At 41.6% G+C, this 22,347-nt stretch overlaps 1 protein-coding gene across 2 annotated transcripts in view; it reads left to right on the forward strand.

Annotated features, from left to right (window-relative positions):
- ephb1 (EPH receptor B1) overlaps nt 1-22,347 on the forward strand; it is a 141,685-nt gene that overhangs the window by 59,948 nt on the left and 59,390 nt on the right. For both annotated transcript variants that reach the window (XM_019262195.2, XM_027285682.1), the window contains exon 3: nt 372-1,053. In XM_019262195.2, coding sequence (XP_019117740.1) covers nt 372-1,053 — 682 coding nt within the window. The remainder of the gene's footprint in view (nt 1-371; nt 1,054-22,347) is intronic.

Consider the following 22,347-nt stretch of genomic DNA (forward strand, 5'->3'; position numbering starts at 1 on the left):
TACAGTGGCAGTACACATACTACAGCTGTTGAGCATATTTAGAGAACAAGGCGGAAAAGTGGTGTTTTTGCTGTTTTTGCACTTAAGGAATTGTTTATGAATCAGAAAAAAAAAGGACATTTGTGTATCCACGGTGGATAAATAAACCCCACAGCCATACAAGCTGATTCCTTTCTGTTAATCCAGGAAGAAGACTCAAATGTAAAGCCCTAGAGAGATTACTGATATGTGTACAAATTCTCTGTTGCTCAAACAACATTAGCATTTTCTCTGGAAAAAAAAAGAGAAAACACCACAAATTTATCACAGATGATTAACTAATCAACCATGCACTTTTTTTCTCGCTCTTCTCTGTCTTTCTCTTTCTGTAGTGGGAGGAGGTGAGTGGCTACGATGAAAATCTCAACACCATCAGGACCTACCAGGTGTGTAATGTCTTCGAGCCCAGTCAAAACAACTGGCTGCTCACCACCTTTATTGATCGGCGTGGAGCACAACGCATCTATGTGGAGATTCGATTCACCGTGCGCGACTGCAGCTCCATCCCCAACGTCCCTGGCTCATGCAAGGAGACATTTAACCTCTACTACTATGAAACTGATGCTGTCATTGCCACAAAAGGCACTGCCTTCTGGATGGAGGCTCCTTACCTGAAGGTGGACACCATTGCTGCAGACGAAAGCTTCTCGCAGGTGGACTTTGGCGGACGCCTGATGAAGGTCAACACAGAAGTGCGGAGCTTCGGCCCATTGTCTAAAAACGGCTTCTACCTGGCCTTCCAGGACTATGGTGCCTGCATGTCTCTGCTTTCAGTCAGGGTCTTTTATAAGAAGTGCCCAAGTGTGGTCCAGAACTTTGCAATCTTTCCCGAAACCATGACAGGGGCTGAGAGCACCTCCCTGGTTATTGCCAGAGGAATCTGCATTCCCAACTCGGAGGAAGTAGATGTCCCTATCAAGCTCTACTGCAACGGAGACGGAGAGTGGATGGTTCCTATTGGGAGCTGCACATGCAAGGCTGGGTTTGAACCTGACAATGGCAACGTATGTCGAGGTAAGTTATAAGTAGAACTAGATGAATTTGTCATAAACATCTGACCTATAGTCCTATTTGTGATTGCTACTTCTGCTAGTTTCGAGCACCCTGCTTTCAGATTCTTTTCTTTTCATCATTCACTCTCTTTTAAAGTGATGGACTGCTCATAATGAAACAATCACTTCAGAAGAAGACAGGCAATGTGAATTTGTTCTATTTTAGGCTTACATATTACAAAGGCATACCTTGGATCACAGATTTTCTGCATCATTGGAATGGCTGAATTGATTGTGTTTCATGCATTTTGCTGAACATGATGTGTCGCACTTCTTCCTTGATCACACCCACCTCCGGTGTACTAGAAAGGCACATTAGCATTGATTCTTAATCTGTAGCGAATGCCAGCCTTCTGTGCAGCCTACTTTACAGATGGCGAGAGGTTTGATTTTGCCTCAGCATGATGTGCGAAGCACTAAGTTCTAAGGAATAGATAATAACACAAACATGAAGATGAGGTTAATCTGGGTTTTTTGGTTTAATCTATCAATTCCTCTCTCTCTCTCTGTCTGTCTGTCCTCTAATGCACTTTATGCTTTGCACCCTCATGCACATGTACAAAGAGAAAATTTGCTCAAGGTGTCTGATGATAATATGAGTGGCTTGGGGCTCTCAGTATGGTGCAGTATTGGTTGGCCTGCCTCTGGAGGTTAGCTGGAGAGTGTGTGGAGCCCAGATAAGATTGATTGACGCACATCTGCTCTGATCAATAAACAGATATGAGAGTGCCACATATCTACAAAGCTCAGTGTGTGACTGTGTCTACTGTATCCTTCTCGCATTGCTTTGTGTCCTACACAAAACACACACACACACAGCCACACACACACACTCAGTCCTTGGCTAAGGTGGGATGACTTTCAAATGAAAATGACGAGGCAAAAGTTGCTTACCTTAAGGTCGCTCATCACAGGAAGTTTTCATTTCAGAGCAAATTTCCTTATCTCATTATTCACAGATCATTTCATTTTGCATGACTTTTTCTATGATTATTATATTTTGTTTCAGTGCAAAATCCATTTAATTTACATAGTTTAAAATGAACTGTGTTGTTTAACACATACCTCTGGGAAAAGCATTTCAGTGCATTATATGCAAGCTTATTATTAACAGGCTTTGGTTTGCCTGCTGTGACTCTTTATTCCCGTTCAATTTTCAATGGAAAAACATGAGAGGTGTTATATTTTAAACCCCAGCATCATTAGGTCTAATAGAAAGTTCTCAAACCTACGGAAAGCTAAACACATATAATACTCTCTGCTTTTTACACTATTAAAAAGAGTTACTTGTTATGTTTTTTAATATATAAGTTAAGTGACCATGTGATATAGGATATACATATTTCAATTTTCCCTCCCTTGTTTCAACAGCTTATTTTCAATAAGTCTGTGCCTTTGTTCTTAGTCTTTACAATATAGAAAAAAATGATAAATCCCTTTGGCAGTATTTTATGTTTCACTTTAAAAAAAAAATTGAAAATACAATATGTGGCTCCTTTTGGAGTAGTTTTACTTTGTAGCTAGATCTCACCAGAGCTAGTCGTTACTGTATGTGAGATATTTAGTTTGAAGGTTAAACATGTAAAGCTAAGTTCAGTACAAGAATTTGATAGCAAATAACCTTGTCTGTCTAATGCAAGCAAACCTCCAGGCTATGTATGCCCAGTGTATGAATACTTTTATTTTACCTGATGCTGATCCATCCTTTTTTTTGTCCAGAAATTATTTTTTTCTCCATTATTTACCTCAACCTTATGCACACTCACAGCACAGTAATTGGAGCTTATCCCCAAGTGCTGGTAGGGGGCTTGTTGTGGCTTGTGTTAGTGGGGAACACTGGAACTGCTGTAAACACCACAAACACACGGGCACATGCACATACACAGTCCCCCAGTAGGAACCGCACTACAAAGACTCTTTGAACAGGAGTAAGAGACGTATATTTCCACTAATTCCCACAATCCCCTTGACTTCCTTCTGTAAGCACCCACAGCAAGTAGACTTCCTGCTGTGTTAAGTCTGACATGTGTCTCTCTGATGGAACCGTAGTATTATGGGAGGTATGAAAAACAGCCTGTGGAGGGAGTTGTTAGTGTGTAGCCAAAGAAAGTTGTATAAACCTGTAAAATGTTGTGTAGGTTGAAACCTACAACAACAACAACAACAAACCTCAGGATACATACTCAAACTTGCATGCATGCATGCATGCATAGAGAAAAGAGTTAACAGAGTTAAAAGAGAAACAAAATATGTTGCCATTTGTGTCTCTCATAACTAGCTTACTCTCCGGAGAATTGTATGGAATCTGTTTCCCTCTCATCTCCACTGAATGTCCTCTCCAATAAGAGCAATCTCAACCTTTTATTTTCCACAGAGTCCCTTTCATGGGATTGCAATCCATTATTTAAACAAGGAAATCTAACCTTAAAGTGCTTGTGGAAGTTGAGTACTATGGGCAAGCAATCAATTGAGGAGTTGGTGCAATAACATGGCCTCGGCATTGGGTCTGAAGTAATTGCCCATTAGAGATGAAGTAACAAGGAATAAAAAAGAATATGAGAGCATGCAGTTTCATGCTGAAATAATGCCTCTCGCTGAGAGCTGCATGAGAAGCAAAGCTGTTACATACAGTAGGAAGGGGAAGTCAATGTGGTTCTTCAAAGCAAAATTGGAATTCAAAAGAATTAAAAGAAATTCCTGTCTGTCAGATCTCGTCACATTGTCTGACTATACAGTATGTTAGAAGTGGAAAATGATGTGTATACACCTACTCAACAACTGCTTTGTTGAATATGTGAAAATTGTCCATTCGGTGTATTTGTGAATAGTTGTTGGGGAAATATTATGCATTAAAATGAATTTAACTGGCTTAACCCAACTAATGACAAAATAGTCAGTCCCACTTGAAACTGGCTGAGGACAATCTCAGTGTGAATTAACATAAAATGACAAAGCAAAACACAAATTTACCATCGTATGCATCACTGTATACAACGCGACAAAACACACAGCTGTTAACAGTCACAGAAATCTTGTCAATCTTGCACAAATCCATAGTTTGTTTGTGCATACTGAAAGGCAGTTGCTGTGAATGAATTACAAATGTTTTGACAAACTAATGATTTTTTTACTTATTTGAAAACGGAAGTCATTTGTTATGACAGAGAAAACAACGCTAATTGCTACTGGGTGTGCATGTGTGTGTGTTCATGTTCAAACGTGTTTGTGGTGGTTGTGTCGGTGTGTGTGTGTGTTTGTAAGCCTCCCTGTACCTGATTGCACTTTCTCTAATCTATATGTTTTAATTAGTGACAGGTACTGTGGCGTGTGTGCGTTTGTGTGTGTGTGCAGCCTGCTGTCAGTTGGGCAGAGAGACCATGTAGAGTTGTTGTGCTCTGTAACGACGATGCCAGCATGCCATCCTCATTACCAGCTCCCCAGCTCCCACACAAGCCATTTGGGTATCCCCCCTCCTCCCCTCTCTCTTTTCTCCACTCCCTCTTTCTCAGTCTCTCTCTCTCTCTCTCTGTCCTCCATTCCCTCTTTCTCTGTTTCTCTCTCTCTCTCCCCCTTGGCTATGTAAGCAATCTGCTAAATATTTTATCACCTCCCTGTTAAATCGAGCAGAGACACTCCAAATAGCACCCCACTACCTCCTCCAATGCAAAGCTTGTCTTGTGTGTGTGTCCTGTTCAACTCGAGTGTCTAAGAGAGACTGATTTGATTGTTTTACTGGACCCTCTCATGGTCGTTGTTGTGGTCTCCAGCTGAGTGATTAATAGAATCACCTTGATTAGTTTTGCTTCACATCCATCTCTGTGTGTTTTTTATTTTTTTATTTTAATAATCTGATATAATCATTGATCATTTTAATGTTCCCTGTATTCTCATATATGACGTGATTAAAACTCCCCGGTAAGCTAATTATTCTGATGTTCAAACTCTTAAAAGTGAATGATGTGGCAGAAATTGCTTCAGAGTCAACAGAGCTAAATGTTATACTACTGTATGAAGAGCAATTCCAAACTTTGGACTGCTTGTTCTTCATTGTGCTGTTAACACTTTTTCCTTTGGGGAACCAAATTTTCTATGAGCTGATAAATTCCTGCCTGGAGTCTATAAAGCTGGCAGTCTTATTTTTATGAGACCCCCTACTATATTTTGTCTTATTTTGTAATTGGTTAAGCGTACTCAAAGCTTATTGCTTCTCTTTTCTTTTAACCTCAGTGGGCCATCCTTATGAGTGTCTTCACCTGTGTGGACTAGGAGACTGGGTTAGGGCCAGAACATTGCATGGAGGATCAGATACTAGTGAAATAGGATGACAAGAAACATAATTACTTATTATAAATATTATCCATAATATTTTCTGGTTACTTATTCATTGAACTCTATTTTCGTTCCACCCATCCATCCTTAATATAACCTAATGCACTATCCATGATTATGCATTTATTTAGTCGAGTATTTACGGAAATGCCTCACCAGAGCAGTCCTATAGGCCTACACTGCAATCTGAATCTTCTCATATTTTCTCTCACCGTTAGGCTCCAGTGGGCTTTTGACACACTGGCACATTAATATTACAAATATTCAAATAACTTTATTTAACATTCTGCAGGCTGACAGTGGCAGCGGGAGATTCACAGCCCATTGAGCAAGTGCGCTTCCCTGGACTAAGTGCCGATTCATCATGGCTGCCTTACTCCTGTCTAATGGCTGCCATCATGGGGCACGAGCACACACGCGCACTGACACACACGCATAAACACACATCTTGGGCACATGCACAGAAAGAGTATTAGTTCTTCCATGTGTGCATTCTTAAAATGTGGAATGTAGTGTTTCGAGGCATGTTTATCACATTATTGGCCCTTGCTTAAAACCTTATAAACCCCAATATATGCCCCTATAGAGTTCATTGTCATAGACACCAGCTGGCTTATTCAGTGATTAGAGAATCTAGCTGAAATAAGATCATATTTCTTTCAAAGTATGCCCGAAACACACACACAAGTACTAAGTCTCTCCAGACATTTTCATTTGCTTAGAGCTTTAAAGTTTGGCATCGGAGGTTATTTACTGTAAACTTTTAGTTTCATAGTTTCTGGCTCCACTGAGGCTTTGATTACTTCTTTATTTGTCTTATCTGAGTGTAAAGGATCTGGCAGACAGGACCCACAAAGGCCCGGTAAGCTATTACAGCCAATTCCAGCCCATTTGGCCTTGTCTATTTCCGTTCCACAGAGTTTACTTCATTTGCAGAGAAGCATCCATGTGTACTCCCCAGCACACACACACACTCCAAACACACACACACACACGCCCACACACCAATTTCTACTAAGTCACCTTGAAGCCCAATTAAGTAAGCGTCTGACTCTTCCTGTTCTTATTAGTCCTATGGCAGTAAAGACCAATGTGATGAAGACAAAAATGGAGTAGTGGGTGGAAGAGACAGAGAAAAGCTGTAAGAAAGAGCAGAGTGAAAGACTTCTTGTTTCCATGGCTCTCAATGGGCTGAATAGAGAGATGGCAGAGAGCAGTGGTGAAAGAGTGTGACCCAAACAAAGACTCTTTGAATATAAGGCCCAAACAGAGTGTTTAAATGACCCCAAACACAGATGCGCTGCTCTCACTGGAATGACAGAGTCAGTCCCTAATAATGTGCAGGGAATTCAGAGATTTTGTTCACACATAATGGAAATACCCACCACACACAGAGCTGTTCTTATCCCCCATGGACGGACACATACTCCTACTCCTATTATTTTTCACTCACTGTCTCTGTCTTTCTTTCATCTGCTGTTTTTTGTCTGGTTCTCTAAGCTTCAGTACCTTTCATGCCATGTATTTGGTCACTGGGCTTTTTTTTCAGAGCCATACATTTTCATTTGTCACTTGGTCTTTTCCTTACTTGCTGCACTTTTTCAAGACGGCTCCACTTTGACCCGACATTTCTTCCAATCTTACTTGTCAAATCCTTTTTCAGTTTTCCTTCTCTACTTCAGTGTCAGTCATGTTTTTAGTTCCCATATGTCCCGTCTTCTCCTGTCCACCTACTCAGTCGGTGATGGACATTGGGTGTTGAGGCCAGGAGACAAAGGACCCCCAACATTCAGCAGATGGTTGGGGCTCTGCTTAATTTGCCGTTGTCACCCTCACTGGCAAAAACACAAAAGCCCAGCGCTACGAGGGCCTCCACTTCACCCCCTCACCCCAACTGTGACCCCCATCAATCAAATCCCTCACTTTATGCTTTTAAGTTATGATTGCACCTTTTAAAACACAACAAAGAAATGATCAATAATGCTGTGGAAAAGTGTCTGTTTCTGTCTGTGGTGTTGTCTCTCAAAAGTTAAATTTGGACAGTGCATAGAAAACTGTCTTCTCTCTCCTTGTACTTTTCTGCCTCCACAACTCACCCCTTCTTTATTCTCTCTCCTTCTCCCTTTGGAGTATGCTCCAGCAGGCAGTAATGAGGAGACGTGGTGAGCCTCTCCACTGATGGCCCCCCGGTTGAGGAAATACAAACACCCTCCGCTCCTCCATCGTCCCTCATTTGTTGACTCTCCCTCATCACTGTCCATCAATATTCACTGTTCTACTAATAACACAGCCAGGCCTGTTTGGTTTGACGACAGAGAGACACATTTTAATTCTGGGAAATTGTCTCATCTCTTCCTGGAGGTTATCAGCAGCGGGATGATAGATGTGGATTAGTCAAGGTTACGTTGTGGAACTTGTGGACGGACAATCTAATTAGAATTGAATTGCAATTATAGTAAGGCCAATATACCTCTGCTCATTCCACATGCAGTGAGAACTAGTCGAACAAAGCAACCAAGAAGAATGTGGCAGTCTAACAGGCTGGAACAAGGTCCAAATTTTCTATTACTGGAGCAGATTAAAGGGTCAGCCCAATTTATAAAAAAACATATTTCCTCAATTACCGCCAGTGGTATGTAATCATGCGGAATTGCAAATCATTCGGGATTTATTTTACCAGTTTTGAGATATCAGTCTTTAGAAGTTTTGTCTTTTCCAGTAGTTCAACAAAATTGAAAGAGTGTGAATTTATTGTCTCATGTTTCCAGGAGTCTCCAAGTTACAAGCCTGTGCTTTTAAGGGTAGTTGAAGGATCATAGATTACAGTTCCTGTAGATGAACTGATGAACCTGGCATGGTGAGTTTTTTTTCAATAAGCAAATCCTGGAAGCCAAAACTACATTTCATCCATGGTCTCGGGTTGATTCTGTCAAACCGCGTGGTTGCTTGCAATCAATACAAGGCTCAAAATCTTTGGTCTTTGGGTTAAAGCTTGTAAGATCTCTCTTTTGTGGGAGGCCTGCACACAAATGCACAAATCCACACACGTGTATACACACACACACACACACACACACACACACACACACGTGTACACACACAGTTTCCATCACCTCAAGCTGAACTTTGCGTGTCCAATTTCATAACCTAATCATGTTTGCCATAATTCCCGCACACTTGAAGCAAACAGCATTACAGTTCCACTTTAAGTGCTCCCTAAGTATCCCTGATTAAACATACGTGAAGAATTATGCCTGTGTAATCTATGTTATGACACCATGCATTATCCTAGACCAGCTCAGCTCCCTATAACTGGGCAGGTCATATCAAACACAACCTTAAAACCTTCACAATATGCAATTATCCGGCAATTAGACAACTCCCATAATCTCCACTGCACTATGTCATTGTGCGCGTTTAATTGCATGTTTTCGTTGACAGTAAACATAGTGTGTACTTTTTCGGGTCAGGGCATGGGGTTCTGCAGAAACCAGAGGAAACGTCTCTTTTCAGCGTGACAGACAGGAAGACCCTATGAAGCTCAATCTGGCAGACACATCTCTGTGACAAATTATTGATCTTGGCTTTGTTGTCACTCCTCATGCCAAGGGCCCCCTGCTATGGCTGTCTTCCGAAAACGCCCACTGGTGAAGACATTGTGTGAATATTGAATCTTGAAAGCAAGATGGGAAAGAGGAGGAGTGTATGTCTGTCTATCTATATATGTATATATATGTGTGTGTGTGTGTGTGTGTGTGTGTGTGCATGCGTGTTGGGGAGGCAGTGTGAAAAAAGGAGAAAGAGACTTGGTAATCCTCTCTTTGAGCACTTTGTGCTTTGTGCTCCATTTGTTTACTGAGTTCCCACACTGGCTGGGGGGGCTGCAGCTTTTCTCCCAGACCGGAATTAGCATAGCCAGACTTGTAGTTAGATCTGTGTGGCACTTATGTACGTGCATGTGTGTGTCCCTGTTTATTTGTGTGTATGTGTGTGCACAGTTGGTGTGAGGTGAGCTTATTGTATCCTCATCAGCTGAGGCAACTTGACTTTAAGGAAATCTTCAAAGTGTGTGGTTTCATATAGTTCAATCAAGCTTGTTAACCTCTCAGTCTGTTTTTGGCTATATTTTGTAATAAAACCCACCACACACACGTCATGCTTTCGCTGTGTGATGAGTGGGAACATGGTCTGTGTCAACAGGTTGAGTGCTGCCTACATGTTGCAGTGGATGTTATGTCTTGTTGGAGGTTGGATTGATTGCATTTATTGTGCACATTTTTACAGAGCTTCTGTAAGATATAATATGACAGTGAGAGAAAGAGGGGGGAAAAAAGGAAAGGAAGTCTGCATTTTGAGAAATGCTGACATTTTAGCCCTCGCTAATTAAATCAGCAGCGAAAACAGACTTGGTTGAATTGATGTTTTGTGCTCAAAGAAGTAACCTTTGCACACCGTCTCAGTAGTTTGAATGTTGTGAAACTCAAATCAAACAATACATGAAATCTGATGACTGACTAAAACATCTTGATACCTATTAGAGTCGATAGCTCTTATCTTTGGTACACTGCATGTGCACTTCTCCCTTTTTTGGAGAAGACTCAAGATTTTGACAATGAAAATCCATCTACTCAGTGACTCACATGGAGATGTACAAAAGTTGATAAACTGGTGGTTGATGGCGACTGAAGAAGGCAAGTTCAATAGTAAAAAATAAATACTCGGGGGTGTGGAGTGAAATAGAGAACTGTCAGAAATACGACTCTGTGTTCGAGTTGTATTATGGGCAATGGGTGCCAAGGAAGAAGAATGAGTGAAATAAAAAAAAGCAACATCTCTGGTTCTGATGCATTGATTTTGATCCTTATTTATAGTAATCTAGTAACTAAATTATGTAACGCTGGTGATTGAGCATACAGCCTATTGATAAAACAATATCAATACATACATATTTCTAGTTTTGGGTGGGGTCCATGGAATATTCTGTATTGAGTTACTGCTACAAACCAAACATTTCCTACTGATGCATTTAACAGGCAAAGCATGAGTTAGCTTTTATTATGGATCAGTCACAGCTAATGTAATATGTACTACTATCGTTCATCAAAACAGCGTCATGACAACGGTCATTTTGTGCGTTTTTTGACAGCAGATTAGTTTGAAATATTGCAGCGAGTAATGGAACGAGAAGCCACAGTAAGCTGTAAGATGAAGAGCTTCAGGCGACAGGCTGCACACCTCCAACTTTTCAGCGAGGTAACCGACTCCTTTCACTGTGCCCTGCTGTTCACAGACTCATGCTATGCACTGATAATGATGTAAAAAGGTCTGATTTCTTTATTAAAATGATAAAGGTTTGTTGCTGCCTCCACAATTATGAGACCTTTAGTAATAAACCATGTGTTGCCAAATTAACCAGGACTGAAATCTTAAAGACTGTAACTTTTATAATTCTCCATTGTGGGTCTGACAATGTTATAGTAGTGCAATACTAAATTGGTGGAGTGCCCTTGGTTTCCACTTATTTTGTGCTGCTGGCAGATACCTTTTGCAGTTAACAATACTATCCTAATAATCCTCAAGGAAGGGCAAACATGTTGGACAACACCCTTCTAGAGGAAGTCTGACTAATATGGAAGGAGAGATTTTTTTTTTTCTATTAGAAAGATAATTATTTGATCTCCTGAGATACCTTTATAACCCTTTAACACTGTTTTACCATGTCTATGTGCCCACAAATACAAAAAGTCCTCTCTGAAAGAGCAGCGATGTTATCTTAGTGCTGGAAGGTGTTGCTGTAGTGCTAGGCCAGACTGCACAGCGGTATGTTTCTCAAAGAGAATGATATCTGATTAGTCCAAGTCCGAATAGAGGCAGAAGCTGACAAACAAATGGATTTGCTGTGTCTAGAATGTTCTCTGGGGGAACTGGATGGGCTGAGATACGGAGACGCTGCCTTTGTGTTGGAGCCAGCGCGAAGCATAATAAGACCCTTTGGGGAATGAACCAAACACAGAGTGATAGGGACACAAAGGCACACATGCTCATACACTCAGTCAATTTCACAATATCTCTGCCTTTCTCTCCTTCTCTCTTTTCCAACCTACCTATCTTCCTCTCTTACATCCACATAAACTGACCTTTATATCACTGGCTACCGTGGTTGGCCTATCATTATATGTTTTTTTGTTGTGTTTTTTTGACTCTTGCCAAGTTTACAGTGTCAGCCAAGTGTCATGTCAGACTCTCACAGCAGCCTTTTTTAGAAGAATATTATCGAGTGCGCATGTGTACATGCACGTATGCGTGTGTGCGCACAGACATGTCTGTGTGTGCTTCACACCCATCACGGCATGAATGGGCCAGCAAATCCTGTTCCCTCCCTCTCTTGTTTCCCCTCTCTATCTCATCTTTTCTGCCTCTTTAATTCCCTCTCTACCACTGTCCTCCTTCTCTCGTGTTCTGCTAGGAGAGCGGCCATAGAGGGAGTACGACAATAGAGGTATTAACCAAATGTATATTGAGCCTGCCTGACTCGCGCAGTCACTGTGATGCTTTTACACCCCTAATGCCATGTGAATAGGGCTGCTGCTCCCTGAGAAACGCCTCTGTGAGCACTCGGAGTGAGGGGCCCTTTTACTGGCTCTCGTGACCCGGGACAACGTTGCCTGTGCTGGCCCCATCTCAGAGTACACAGTTCTTCATTTTCATAAGCGCTTAATCTGGATTGGAAGCCTCTCCATTGTGGAAATGATTTGAGAGGGGGACCTCAGGCCAGACAAAAGGGCCCGTCTTTGGCTGAGGCTGGGGCTCCTTAGGCCCGTTCCTCCATTCTTATTCTCCCATAAAGAGAACCCCTAGCAGGAATGGCTAATTGTTGTATGGAGAGGAAGAGTGATGGGGTGTTAAGAGGATGTCCTGCTTAACACTGCCCCCAGTGGAATACGAATGTGCCAAAGAGGAAGATGAATGCAGACTAGAGAAACAGATATAGGAGAAGAGGAGAGAAGCTACCTTGTTTTAAAAAAAAGAAAAAGAAGAAGAAGAAGATTTATCCACCTCTCACAGTTTATTTATCATTTGATCCAGGTCAGAACAGATCCTGTGATGCAGACTGATCGTAAAGTTTGGTTTGATTCCTCTCGGTTACAGTGCTTTGGAGCTGGAATGTGTAACAAACTCAGATTGAAGCTTTGAAGTTTAATGCTGTTGCCCTGGGCTACTTAGCTCTGGGGTCAAATGAGATTACACCCTTGATCTGTGTTAGTGCTTTCTGATCTGAAGGATGTAGAGGTGTGTGTGTGTGTGTGTGTGTGCGCTTGAAGGCATATGTGCATGTGTCTGTAAGAATTTGCATGTGTGAATTGATTTATATGTATGACTTGTGTCTAAATCAAAAGCGCTGTCAGCTCTTATGATGAATCTCTACATTTTGTTTCTGTGTGTATGTGTGTGCATGTGTAGGTGTGTGTGTGTGTGTGTGAGACATGGTCTTCTCCTCATAGAAAGGGGTTGTTAACTAATTAGTAGTGTTGTTGGCCTGATCTTAGTGCTTTGTTGGTGTCTCTCAGGCTGCAAATCCTATTCTCTCTCTGCCTCCTTTTCTCTCTGACTCTATGTCTCTCTCCCTCTGTTTCTCTCTCCCTGCTCACTGCTCCGGAACACCTTAATCCAGTGTGAAAGCAATTGGCTCTCTCAGATCTAATCAATAGAGGGCCGGGGCAGCGAGCCAGGGGGAACATCTCTGGCCCCTGCTCAGCTACAATCAATTTAGAACCATTGATTCAGTGATTGAAATACAAAGAGCAGACGCGCTGGACCGTACAGGTGCTTTAGTGTTTGGGTGTGCCAACATGTTATATATCTCCCTGTGCGAGGGTTTCTCTGTGTTTATGTGTGTGTGTGTGTGTGTGTGTGTGTGTGTGTGTGTGCGTGCGTGTACTGTGTGCACGTGCAAATTTTTTCATGGTTGTGTATATGGATAGTATGATTTATTTTCGTGCCATCTGTAGTAAAGTGGGAATGGCATTTAATCTAGCACCTCGGAGACGGAGCCAAGGAAAAAAAAAAAAAAATCACTCCTAATCCAATATGTCCTGCCCAGGGAAGGTGTGTTTTCAAAGGTGTGTGTGTGTCTGTGTGTTCAGTTGGCCTGTGCATTTGTGTGCACCTAATGGTTTCCTGCTCACCACATGTCAGGGAAGGTTTGTACACCCCATGTGTTGATGCATTTTCGGGTGATCATGCATGCAGAGTTTAGAAGGGCCCTTGCATAACATTTACATGCACAATGTATGAATACACGGGAATCACAAGAAAGTGTGCATGACTGTTGACATGTGAGAACACGCATGACACCTACAGAGATGTGTTTTGACTTTTCTTTGCTATGCTTTGCATGAATCTGTGTGAATTCATGCATATATGATGTCACTGCATATCATATTTATTTGACCCTGTTTATGCACTTATGCACGGCCATGTGAATTCATCTGTGAGTGTATTCATTTGTGCAGTTTGTGGCTATGGACGTACAGCGCTGGGGTGCATGCTGTATGTGACTGTGTCTTTGTCATTTGTGTTTTATGCAAGTTCCAGTCGTGCAGAATGTGAACACACGCAAGACCATAAATGTTTCTGGGTCATCACCTATAGTAGCACTGCATCATTAAATGAAGCATTTAACATTTGTCTTGAAAGTGCTGTCTTTATTACACCTGTACAGCATGTGTGTGTGTGTGTATGATGTGCAGTTCTATTTGTGTGTTTATAAAAGGTTAAAGAGCACTAATGCCACCATCAGTGCCTTTGCTCACCCTGGCTTTGTATGTCTTAATGTGTGTTAATATGGCAACTGTAGAATTCTGAAGGAGGAATGTGACCGTGGCCAGTAAAGCTATGAATCGCGTTGAAATCATAAGCCATGTTGTCACAATTGTTGTATATTTAACAGAATGCGTGGGCTGCTGGGATTGATTTAATGATCAATTACGAACACCTAAAAATCAAACCACTATCCTTCATGCCCACACCGATGAACACTTTCTCTGTTGTGCACACACACACAAACATTAACACCTGTGCTTACTTGTTTAATGACTTTCATGTGTAATGGCTTTCTGCCATTTATACCTTTTTAATCCAGTTTCCCAATTGGTCGTGTTGTGTTTTCTCCTTAATTCTCTGCTGGACAAGTTACTGATGTCTTTCCCAATTTTCCCAATGTCACAAAGACCTAATGAGGATTTGTCACACATACTTTTAAGTAAACCACACACACATACCTAATCCAACTTTTACTATATACTTCACTATACACTATCTTCCTTATGGTTTTATCAGATCACTTCTGTCGATTCTGTCCATGCCCGCAGGCTAGACCAGCACAGTGGAGTTCCTACACTGACAGACCTGCCAATTTTCTGAAAGTTTTAACTGGCCTTTATATTGACAAAATGAATTCCTTATAACCTTAACCCTATACTCCAAACAGGGTGAATTGTTCTATTCCTTTTTTAGTTGTCACTGACGGATTCATTGGATCATAAATTCATATAATTTTTAGGGTTGTAATTATCACAAACCATCAGTATTAACCAGTGCTAAACTTATGAAACTTCTGTGATGTGTATGGTTACTTTTACCGCATACATAGAATAGATTTTTTTTTTTAAATTTCACCTTCAGTTCTGGTGTTTCACTTCTTAACATCCAAGGTATTCTTTACCCGTCAACACCTGTCTGTCCATCATTCTCTCTTCATCCAGATGACTGATTTCTGGTCTCCATCAATCCGACAATGCGTGAAGATGATCGTGCAGCGCAAGGACGTCCCACATGGCTGCAACCCCACACACAATGGGCACATATGTTTGCCAGTTTCATACCTCAGGGCATATTGACTAAGACTGCCTGATAAAGGTCAGCGCTGTCCGGATTTGGACAGGTGGGGTGTGGGGGCTGCAGTTCACACAAACCATGCCTGTGTGATTGTGCGTGTCTGTTTGTCTGGAAGAGAATACAGCTTTTCTGATAAGGTTGTATAGAGGTCATGCAGATGTAAATATGACATGAATATTGATGTGCTGTGGGCCTGGCTACCTTTGGAGGATTTCACGGCAGCAGGTGCATTGCGTGCGAGGGACTGGGGTCAACCTCTGTTCATTCATTCTGTAACAGAATGTCTGAGGTTTCTTTTTGTACAGTATACAGTAAGCAGAATATATTTCCATGCACGTCATTCATCTATTAAGCTGTTCTGGTCATGCCTGGGCCTGATGTCAACAGAACCTAGGTTTTTGTATTTATAAAAGCACACCCATCCTGAACCATGAATGGAGCTGTCTATGTTGGGCAGGGCAGATGCACAGTCCCTCTAAACAGCATATATTATCCAGCCTTTTTTTTATTTACCATTGCCCATTGTCAGCTTTAGAAATAATAGCTTGGCCGTCACTTGGTATGCAATGAGAAATGGCTGCTTTGCACACCACCCATATTGTGGGACTCTGCTACCAACAAATTGAGTGACAAGATGCACTACTTAGTGCTTTCTCACTTTGTTTTGCTCTCACTTTCTCAGTTCTCTGTATCTCCCTTTCTCACACTCTATTTCCCTGATCCCGTTCACTTTTCCTCTCCCACGCTTCACACATAATTTCTGTCTTCTCTTTTGATGCAGAGCATTTTATCATTACTTCCCATTAGACATAATAGCAGCAGTGGCAATAAACAGCGGATATGCTAGTACAGCTGGAAGAACATCTCGCTAGTGAATGCATAATTGTATTGATGTGGCTGTTTTGTGATGGTTGATGTCATCACCATCCTAGGATGCAATACTGCTCCTGATGACATCTCCATCACTGTGTTCATGCCACCCATCCCCTCATCCGTTCTCCGATCTCACCTACGTATCCACCTCTTGTCCTGTCGTCAGTCACGCGATCTACAGCCTGGCGGTCAGCTCTAAGCTCGCCACTGGCTTTTCAGAAAAAGCCAGACTATGTTTTTTTCTCGCCTTTCCTTTCTTGTCATCCACTTCCAAATCCACTTTGCTCCTAACCTCTGGCCTCCTACTGTGTCTGACAGCCTCTTTGCCACATGTGAAAATGTCAGCATCAGCATGACAGGGTGAGGACGCTTACTCGTGGGTTATAGGTCGGAAACATGTCACTGCACTTCTCTGTGGTGATGGTGTCAGGGATGGGGAGGCCTCCTGTGATTACACTATCTGAGATCATCGGGAGAGAAGAGCAGACCGTGTTCAGCTGTGTGATTCTGCCATGGGTACTTGTCTTTGCCAGAATATTTTGGTGTAAACACTGTGTTATGTACGCTCAATTAGGAATCAAATTAGGGAATGGTAAACAGTGAAGGGACCTTCGTTTTCCAGTTGTTTTATCATTCTACTCCTCTGCTACCTTCAAATGTGCATAATTACTCATCCCCCTTCACAGGCCTCTACACTCATTAGCGGGGCCTCAACCCTGAGCCAAGGGGCTGGATATTTTAGGATACATGGGTATTTGAAGCTATCGTTAAGCCTTGCTAGAACAATTCTCAAAGCATTTTAGCATTAAACATCCTAATAAGGAATTGTGTTTTTGAGATCAAGGCTTCTCAACTAGATTAGGATGGGGTAGTTAAAAGTGTATTAGCTTCAGACTTTTTTTTAGTCAAAATGCTTTAAATAATAATAATAATAAAATCTGTTTTTCTTCTTAGATTGTAGTTTTTAAGCAGTTTTCCAAATGTTTTGTGTTTGGAATTATCATCTCATCTAGTTAAAATCATCACAATCAGATACAGATGTGCATAAAACAAGTACAAGTGGATTCATAGTAATAAAATTCTATTAAAGCTAGGCGGAGGAATGGATAATAAAACCGCCTCTCTAAGATCTCACAGCTGTTGTTAGGCCTTTTGCTAATGTTGCCGTTCATGAATAGATCCATGTGCTTATGGCAATTATTTGTTAAAAAAAATAAATAATTAAAATAATAAATGGAAAGAAATCCATAACAGTTTATAGTATTTTCTCATAAAAAAGATTTCATCTTTGTGTGGTGTGTATATAGTTGATCGTCCTCAGAGTATTATCTTCTATCGCATAAACAGTCTCACTGAAGTCTCGCCATAACATAAACACACAGATGCGTCATACCAATACTGCTGACTCACAGTTTAAGAGTCTGTTGTCTGTTGTTTTGATATTATGGCTACAGATTTGTAGGTACCAGCAGGTACTCTACAACAGTCATTTTACTCTTTTAGAGTTCACTGCTTTTGGAATGCAAATACAACAACTAGGACAGATCTACATTTAAAGGTATACTTTCAATAAATGAATGAAATGTTTTTTCTCCTAATTATAGTTCAAAGGATTGGAACAAGCTGCCAGTGGAAAAAAAAAAAAAAAAAGAAATCAATCTGTTAACTTCTGACAGCTCCGTCAAGATCCTTGTTAACTGATTGATTTTTTTTTTACTCTAATAGTACACCTGAGAGGTACTCTTATTACAGTGCTGCATGAAAAGTGCATTTTATATTCAGTCAGTATTACAGGCACATTGCTTTAATGACACATACTGTGCAAAAGCATCTCAAATTAGAATTAACTAATGATGATCAGTTTCTTTTCATTCATTAACAACGATATATCATTTGTTTTATATTTAGTTGCTACTTGCAGCTAGTAAATTATATTCACAAGCTCTGTTTGTTTATTTTATTAGTGGAGCAAGGTTAAAATCAAATGAAACAATAAAGAAAATCAATTGTATGAAAACAACAAAGCCTATCAGGAAGCGGATGATTCTCTTTGATCATAAATGGCAAAACAAAATTCTCATTCGCATGTGTTTTCTTTTCACTTGCACACCCTGTCCTTTTTCTTCCATGTTTTCTGTTTTTAATGAATGTATGTGCTGTGCATCTTCGAATCATCATCAGTAATGTATTACTAAAAAGCTACCACCATACTTCCGAACTCACAACTTGGAGCTGCCATCTGAATCTTTGTTCACGTCCATTTTCATTTTCAATTACACACTATGTGAGGAAATAACAAAACCAAAAAATCTAATTTGGCACCAAAGCAAATATGCATTATGCATCAGGCAAAGCTACACAGGTATAGGGTCCCTGTGTTGCCAAACGATTGGCTTGGCTGATTGGATCACTTCTTTTTTTTTTCCATTTTCTAATTCTGCAAAGGTAAATTTCTGGATGAGCAAGCTCTTTCTCTCTGCCCCTAATTTGTTCTCAGCATAATGATTTATCGTTCATAATCTACAGTTTCCCATCAGGTTAAGCTCTGCTCACGACAGAACTATGAGGGGTGGAAAAAAGGTTTGAAGGCCGTAAATGTAATAGACATTGTTGAGCAGTGCAACAGCAAAGGAGCAAAAAGAGCAAGAGTGGGCATCTTTGGCTAACTGCTATAGATTAATTGATCTAGCCATGAAGTTAATGAGCTAGATCCTTTTTAAAAGAGACAAGTGCTGAGACAGAGGAAGCTAATGGTCTCTCACAACTTGGAGTGGTAAGAAAGAGAAGGCTATTTATCTTGGAACATATACTTTATTCACCGTGCGACAGAATCGCAAGGTAATTGACGGGGCCTGTAACTGCTGATTTTATTACCTCATTCTGATCATTCTTCTTAGCAAGTCTTGATGTGCAGACAACTCAACACAGAGCAACTGATTCCTGATTATAAACTCCAGGTAGCTTCAGAAGAGCTTCTTCCGCGAGACAGTTGACAAACAGGATTTAATATGACAACAAAGTTTGTGAATAACCTCACGCCGTCACATTAATGTGTCTAAATTGATAATAAATGAGGCTTTTGCTCTCTGACTTGAGTTAGATTGATCAGATCAGTGCTGCAATCATATCACGATCAAACACTGACAATAAAATGCTCCTTGCTCACAGAACTTCCCATGACTGATTTCACCCCTCATCGAGTAACTCTCCATCTCTGTCTGTCTTGCCGCTCCCCCTTTTTGTCTCTGTTAGTTGGCAGTGGGCAGTGAGCCTGGTCAGTCCCCTGTTAGGTTCTGATTACAGTGTAGATTGTAGTGCAAGCACATGTTACTGCCTGCCGAGCGGCGATATGTTTTGGAGGGCGGTTTTCTCTACTACCTTGCCAGCCAGGGATGGATTGGCACAGTGGAGTTTCCTGGAATACCAATGGCTCCTCATTTTCTCTATCTCTCCCCCCCCCCCCCCCCCCCCCCCCCCCCCCCCCCCCCCCCCCCCCCGCTCCTCTCCGACCACTCCTCTATCTGAAAGATATGCTCAGTGCTTTGGCACATAGCTGCATCTTCCTGGAAATAAAATTGACCTGAGCCAACGTGGCATGCGCGATACAGAGCGGGCCAACTGCCAACGCAACACTCGGTTATGACAAGTCTGTGTGGAACTAAGAGATTATACGGCTCTCTTGATCTGTATCATGCTCATATAAAGCACGGCACGCACATACACAGACACGTATATATATGCACATGCAGACACACAACTCGTGCGAGCGCTTTCAGTACGCCAGATTTCCCAGTCGGCTGGTCTGTCATTGGCCGGCTGTTCAAAGGGAAAGTGTGGGCCAAAAAAATACTGGCTGTGAGGTTACCATGGTAACAGCCTGCCCAGGGGCGTGGGCTGTCTGCTAAATTGTGCGCTGGTTTGTTAAGGCTCACACACACACACACACACACTCATGCATGCACACACACTTTAATTTTGACAGAATGTGTCTTCCTACATTCATTGTTTAGCTGACACCTGCTCGGTTCATTAGCATTGACAGTCAGACTGTTGGATTTAATTTCTTATGTGAGGCAAACAGATTATTTTGGAGGCCACAGGCCTATTTATTTTCTTTAGCTGGACACTCTCTCATCTTCTAGCTCTTTTACTGCTGCACTGCCCTCTATTGAATCCAGTCAGACATGATTTTCATTCTACTCGCATGGAGGACCACGGCGCTGAACTGCTATTATTTACCGAATATTAGAACATCAATGGGTATCTGAAATTGATCAGAGCAAGCGGGTTCTTCTCTGTAATGCAGATTTCTTTTGCCTTTTCACCTCTTCTTATGTGTTCTGTAATGCATCTCTTCTTGTATGTAAGACTACACAGCAATATAGCCCTGTGCACTGAGTTTCAAAGGTAGCCTAATTGGACGATATCTGAGCTTTCTCCAGGGGGTTTAAGCATTGTTCACTGGGGTTTCTGCAGCGTCAGACATTGCTGTATTAGCTAGTTGAGAGGACAGGTATGTCAAGATGAGTGGTGTTCGGTGAACAGGCAGCTCGACGAAGGCAGCAGAAACTTTAGAGTTGTATGTGTGCGAATGTGGGCGGTTGTGGGTGTAGGTGCGTGTTTTAGCTCGGAAGAGAGGCTCTGACAGGGCCAGAATGGACAGATGATTAATGATCAGGGGGAGTGTTCTGTGGGAGGAACTCTTCAGCACCGGAGCTCTTAACAAAAGCATACGAGGTATGCTTCAAGTGCTGCACTCTTTCAACCGTCCCTTTATTCCTGAGAAACCCTCTCTGGCCCTCTTTTAGTCCTCCCCACATTCTCTCTTTCTGTGAGATTAGAAGGTGATGACGGGGAGTAGTGGAGACTTACATTGACCAGACTTGCCAAGTGATGTCACCGTTGCAAACCGTGGATGCCTTCAAGTAAAGAAGAAATGACCACACTTGTGAGAAGTGAGACACGTTTTAGTTCCAGATCTTGGACTGAAGTGGGTTTCATGAGTCCTTGTTGACACGTGTTGGCAGTTTATGAGAAATATGCAAAATTGTTCTTGAATCAGTTTCTGTGACTGAATAAATCATAGCCCTAAAAGGCAGTTTACCCTGACTTTTAATATCCTGCGGGCATTTCCTGATGATTCTGACAAGCCTTTGTTTCGAGCCATGCCTCTGTCTCAAATAATTGTATTGTGTTTTTCAATGACCTTGTGGAGGAATGGAACACCTGGGTTGGAAAAGCGGCTCATTACGTAGATTGTGGCTGGAAAATGAACAATGACAGAAGAGTGAGACTGAATACCAATAGGCTGTAGGACTGATTGCCTTTTTGTTTTAAGACGTTAGCTGTCCTGCCACGTTTTGTGTCCCCTCTGTCAAACAAACATGTTTATTTCACCACTCGATTGATATTCCCTGATTTATCACACACGAAAATCTATACAGGCATGCGATTGGCATGCACGCTGTCCTCAGTGGTTTGAGTGGGATAAAGCTATTTTTCTGAATGACTGAGCAACATAATAGTGAAATAGGGGTCAACTGGGGTCTTGACCCGATCATAAGCCTGTCTGTATGAGTGTTTGTGAGTTGTGGGTGGAGGGGTATGCATGACTCCAAAGCCTGTTAAGACTGTGATCCATCCCATGTGATGGATGAGGGCCAGGGTTAAGGGAGTACTGGGGGGCCAAGAGTTGTACTTAAGGGTCACTGACGCTAACTCACAACTTGTGCCCTTGCATTGGTCACGCACCCTCTCTGCACAATGTTGTAAAACCTCAGACAAGCAGAGTTGATGTTTCTAATTCCAAAAGACTGTGTACAGATTTTAGAGAAAAGATATGTGGATTTCTTTCGTCTGTTTTATAAAAAAAAATGTCTTCACACCAGTCATAACTTTAATGCGCTTAACTTTGGTGCTAAAAGTCAACATCGGAGTGCTGGAGACATTTAAAGTGATAAATATCTGATATTGCATAATGGAACTCTTCCCTTTAAATCTCAGATTTATCACATAAGCTTGAGTACCTTTCCACATCAAACGCTGCGTATGTTTGACTGCGTTTCCCACAATTTGCTGCCAAGCCAGTTCTGGTGGTTTAAAACCCTCATACATACTTCAGAGTGATGCCAAAGGAAAAGCCAGGGGAGGACTTAGT

The sequence above is a fragment of the Larimichthys crocea genome, chromosome XII, assembly GCF_000972845.2.
Source record: "Larimichthys crocea isolate SSNF chromosome XII, L_crocea_2.0, whole genome shotgun sequence".
In the NCBI taxonomy this organism is placed as follows: Eukaryota; Metazoa; Chordata; class Actinopteri; family Sciaenidae; genus Larimichthys; species Larimichthys crocea.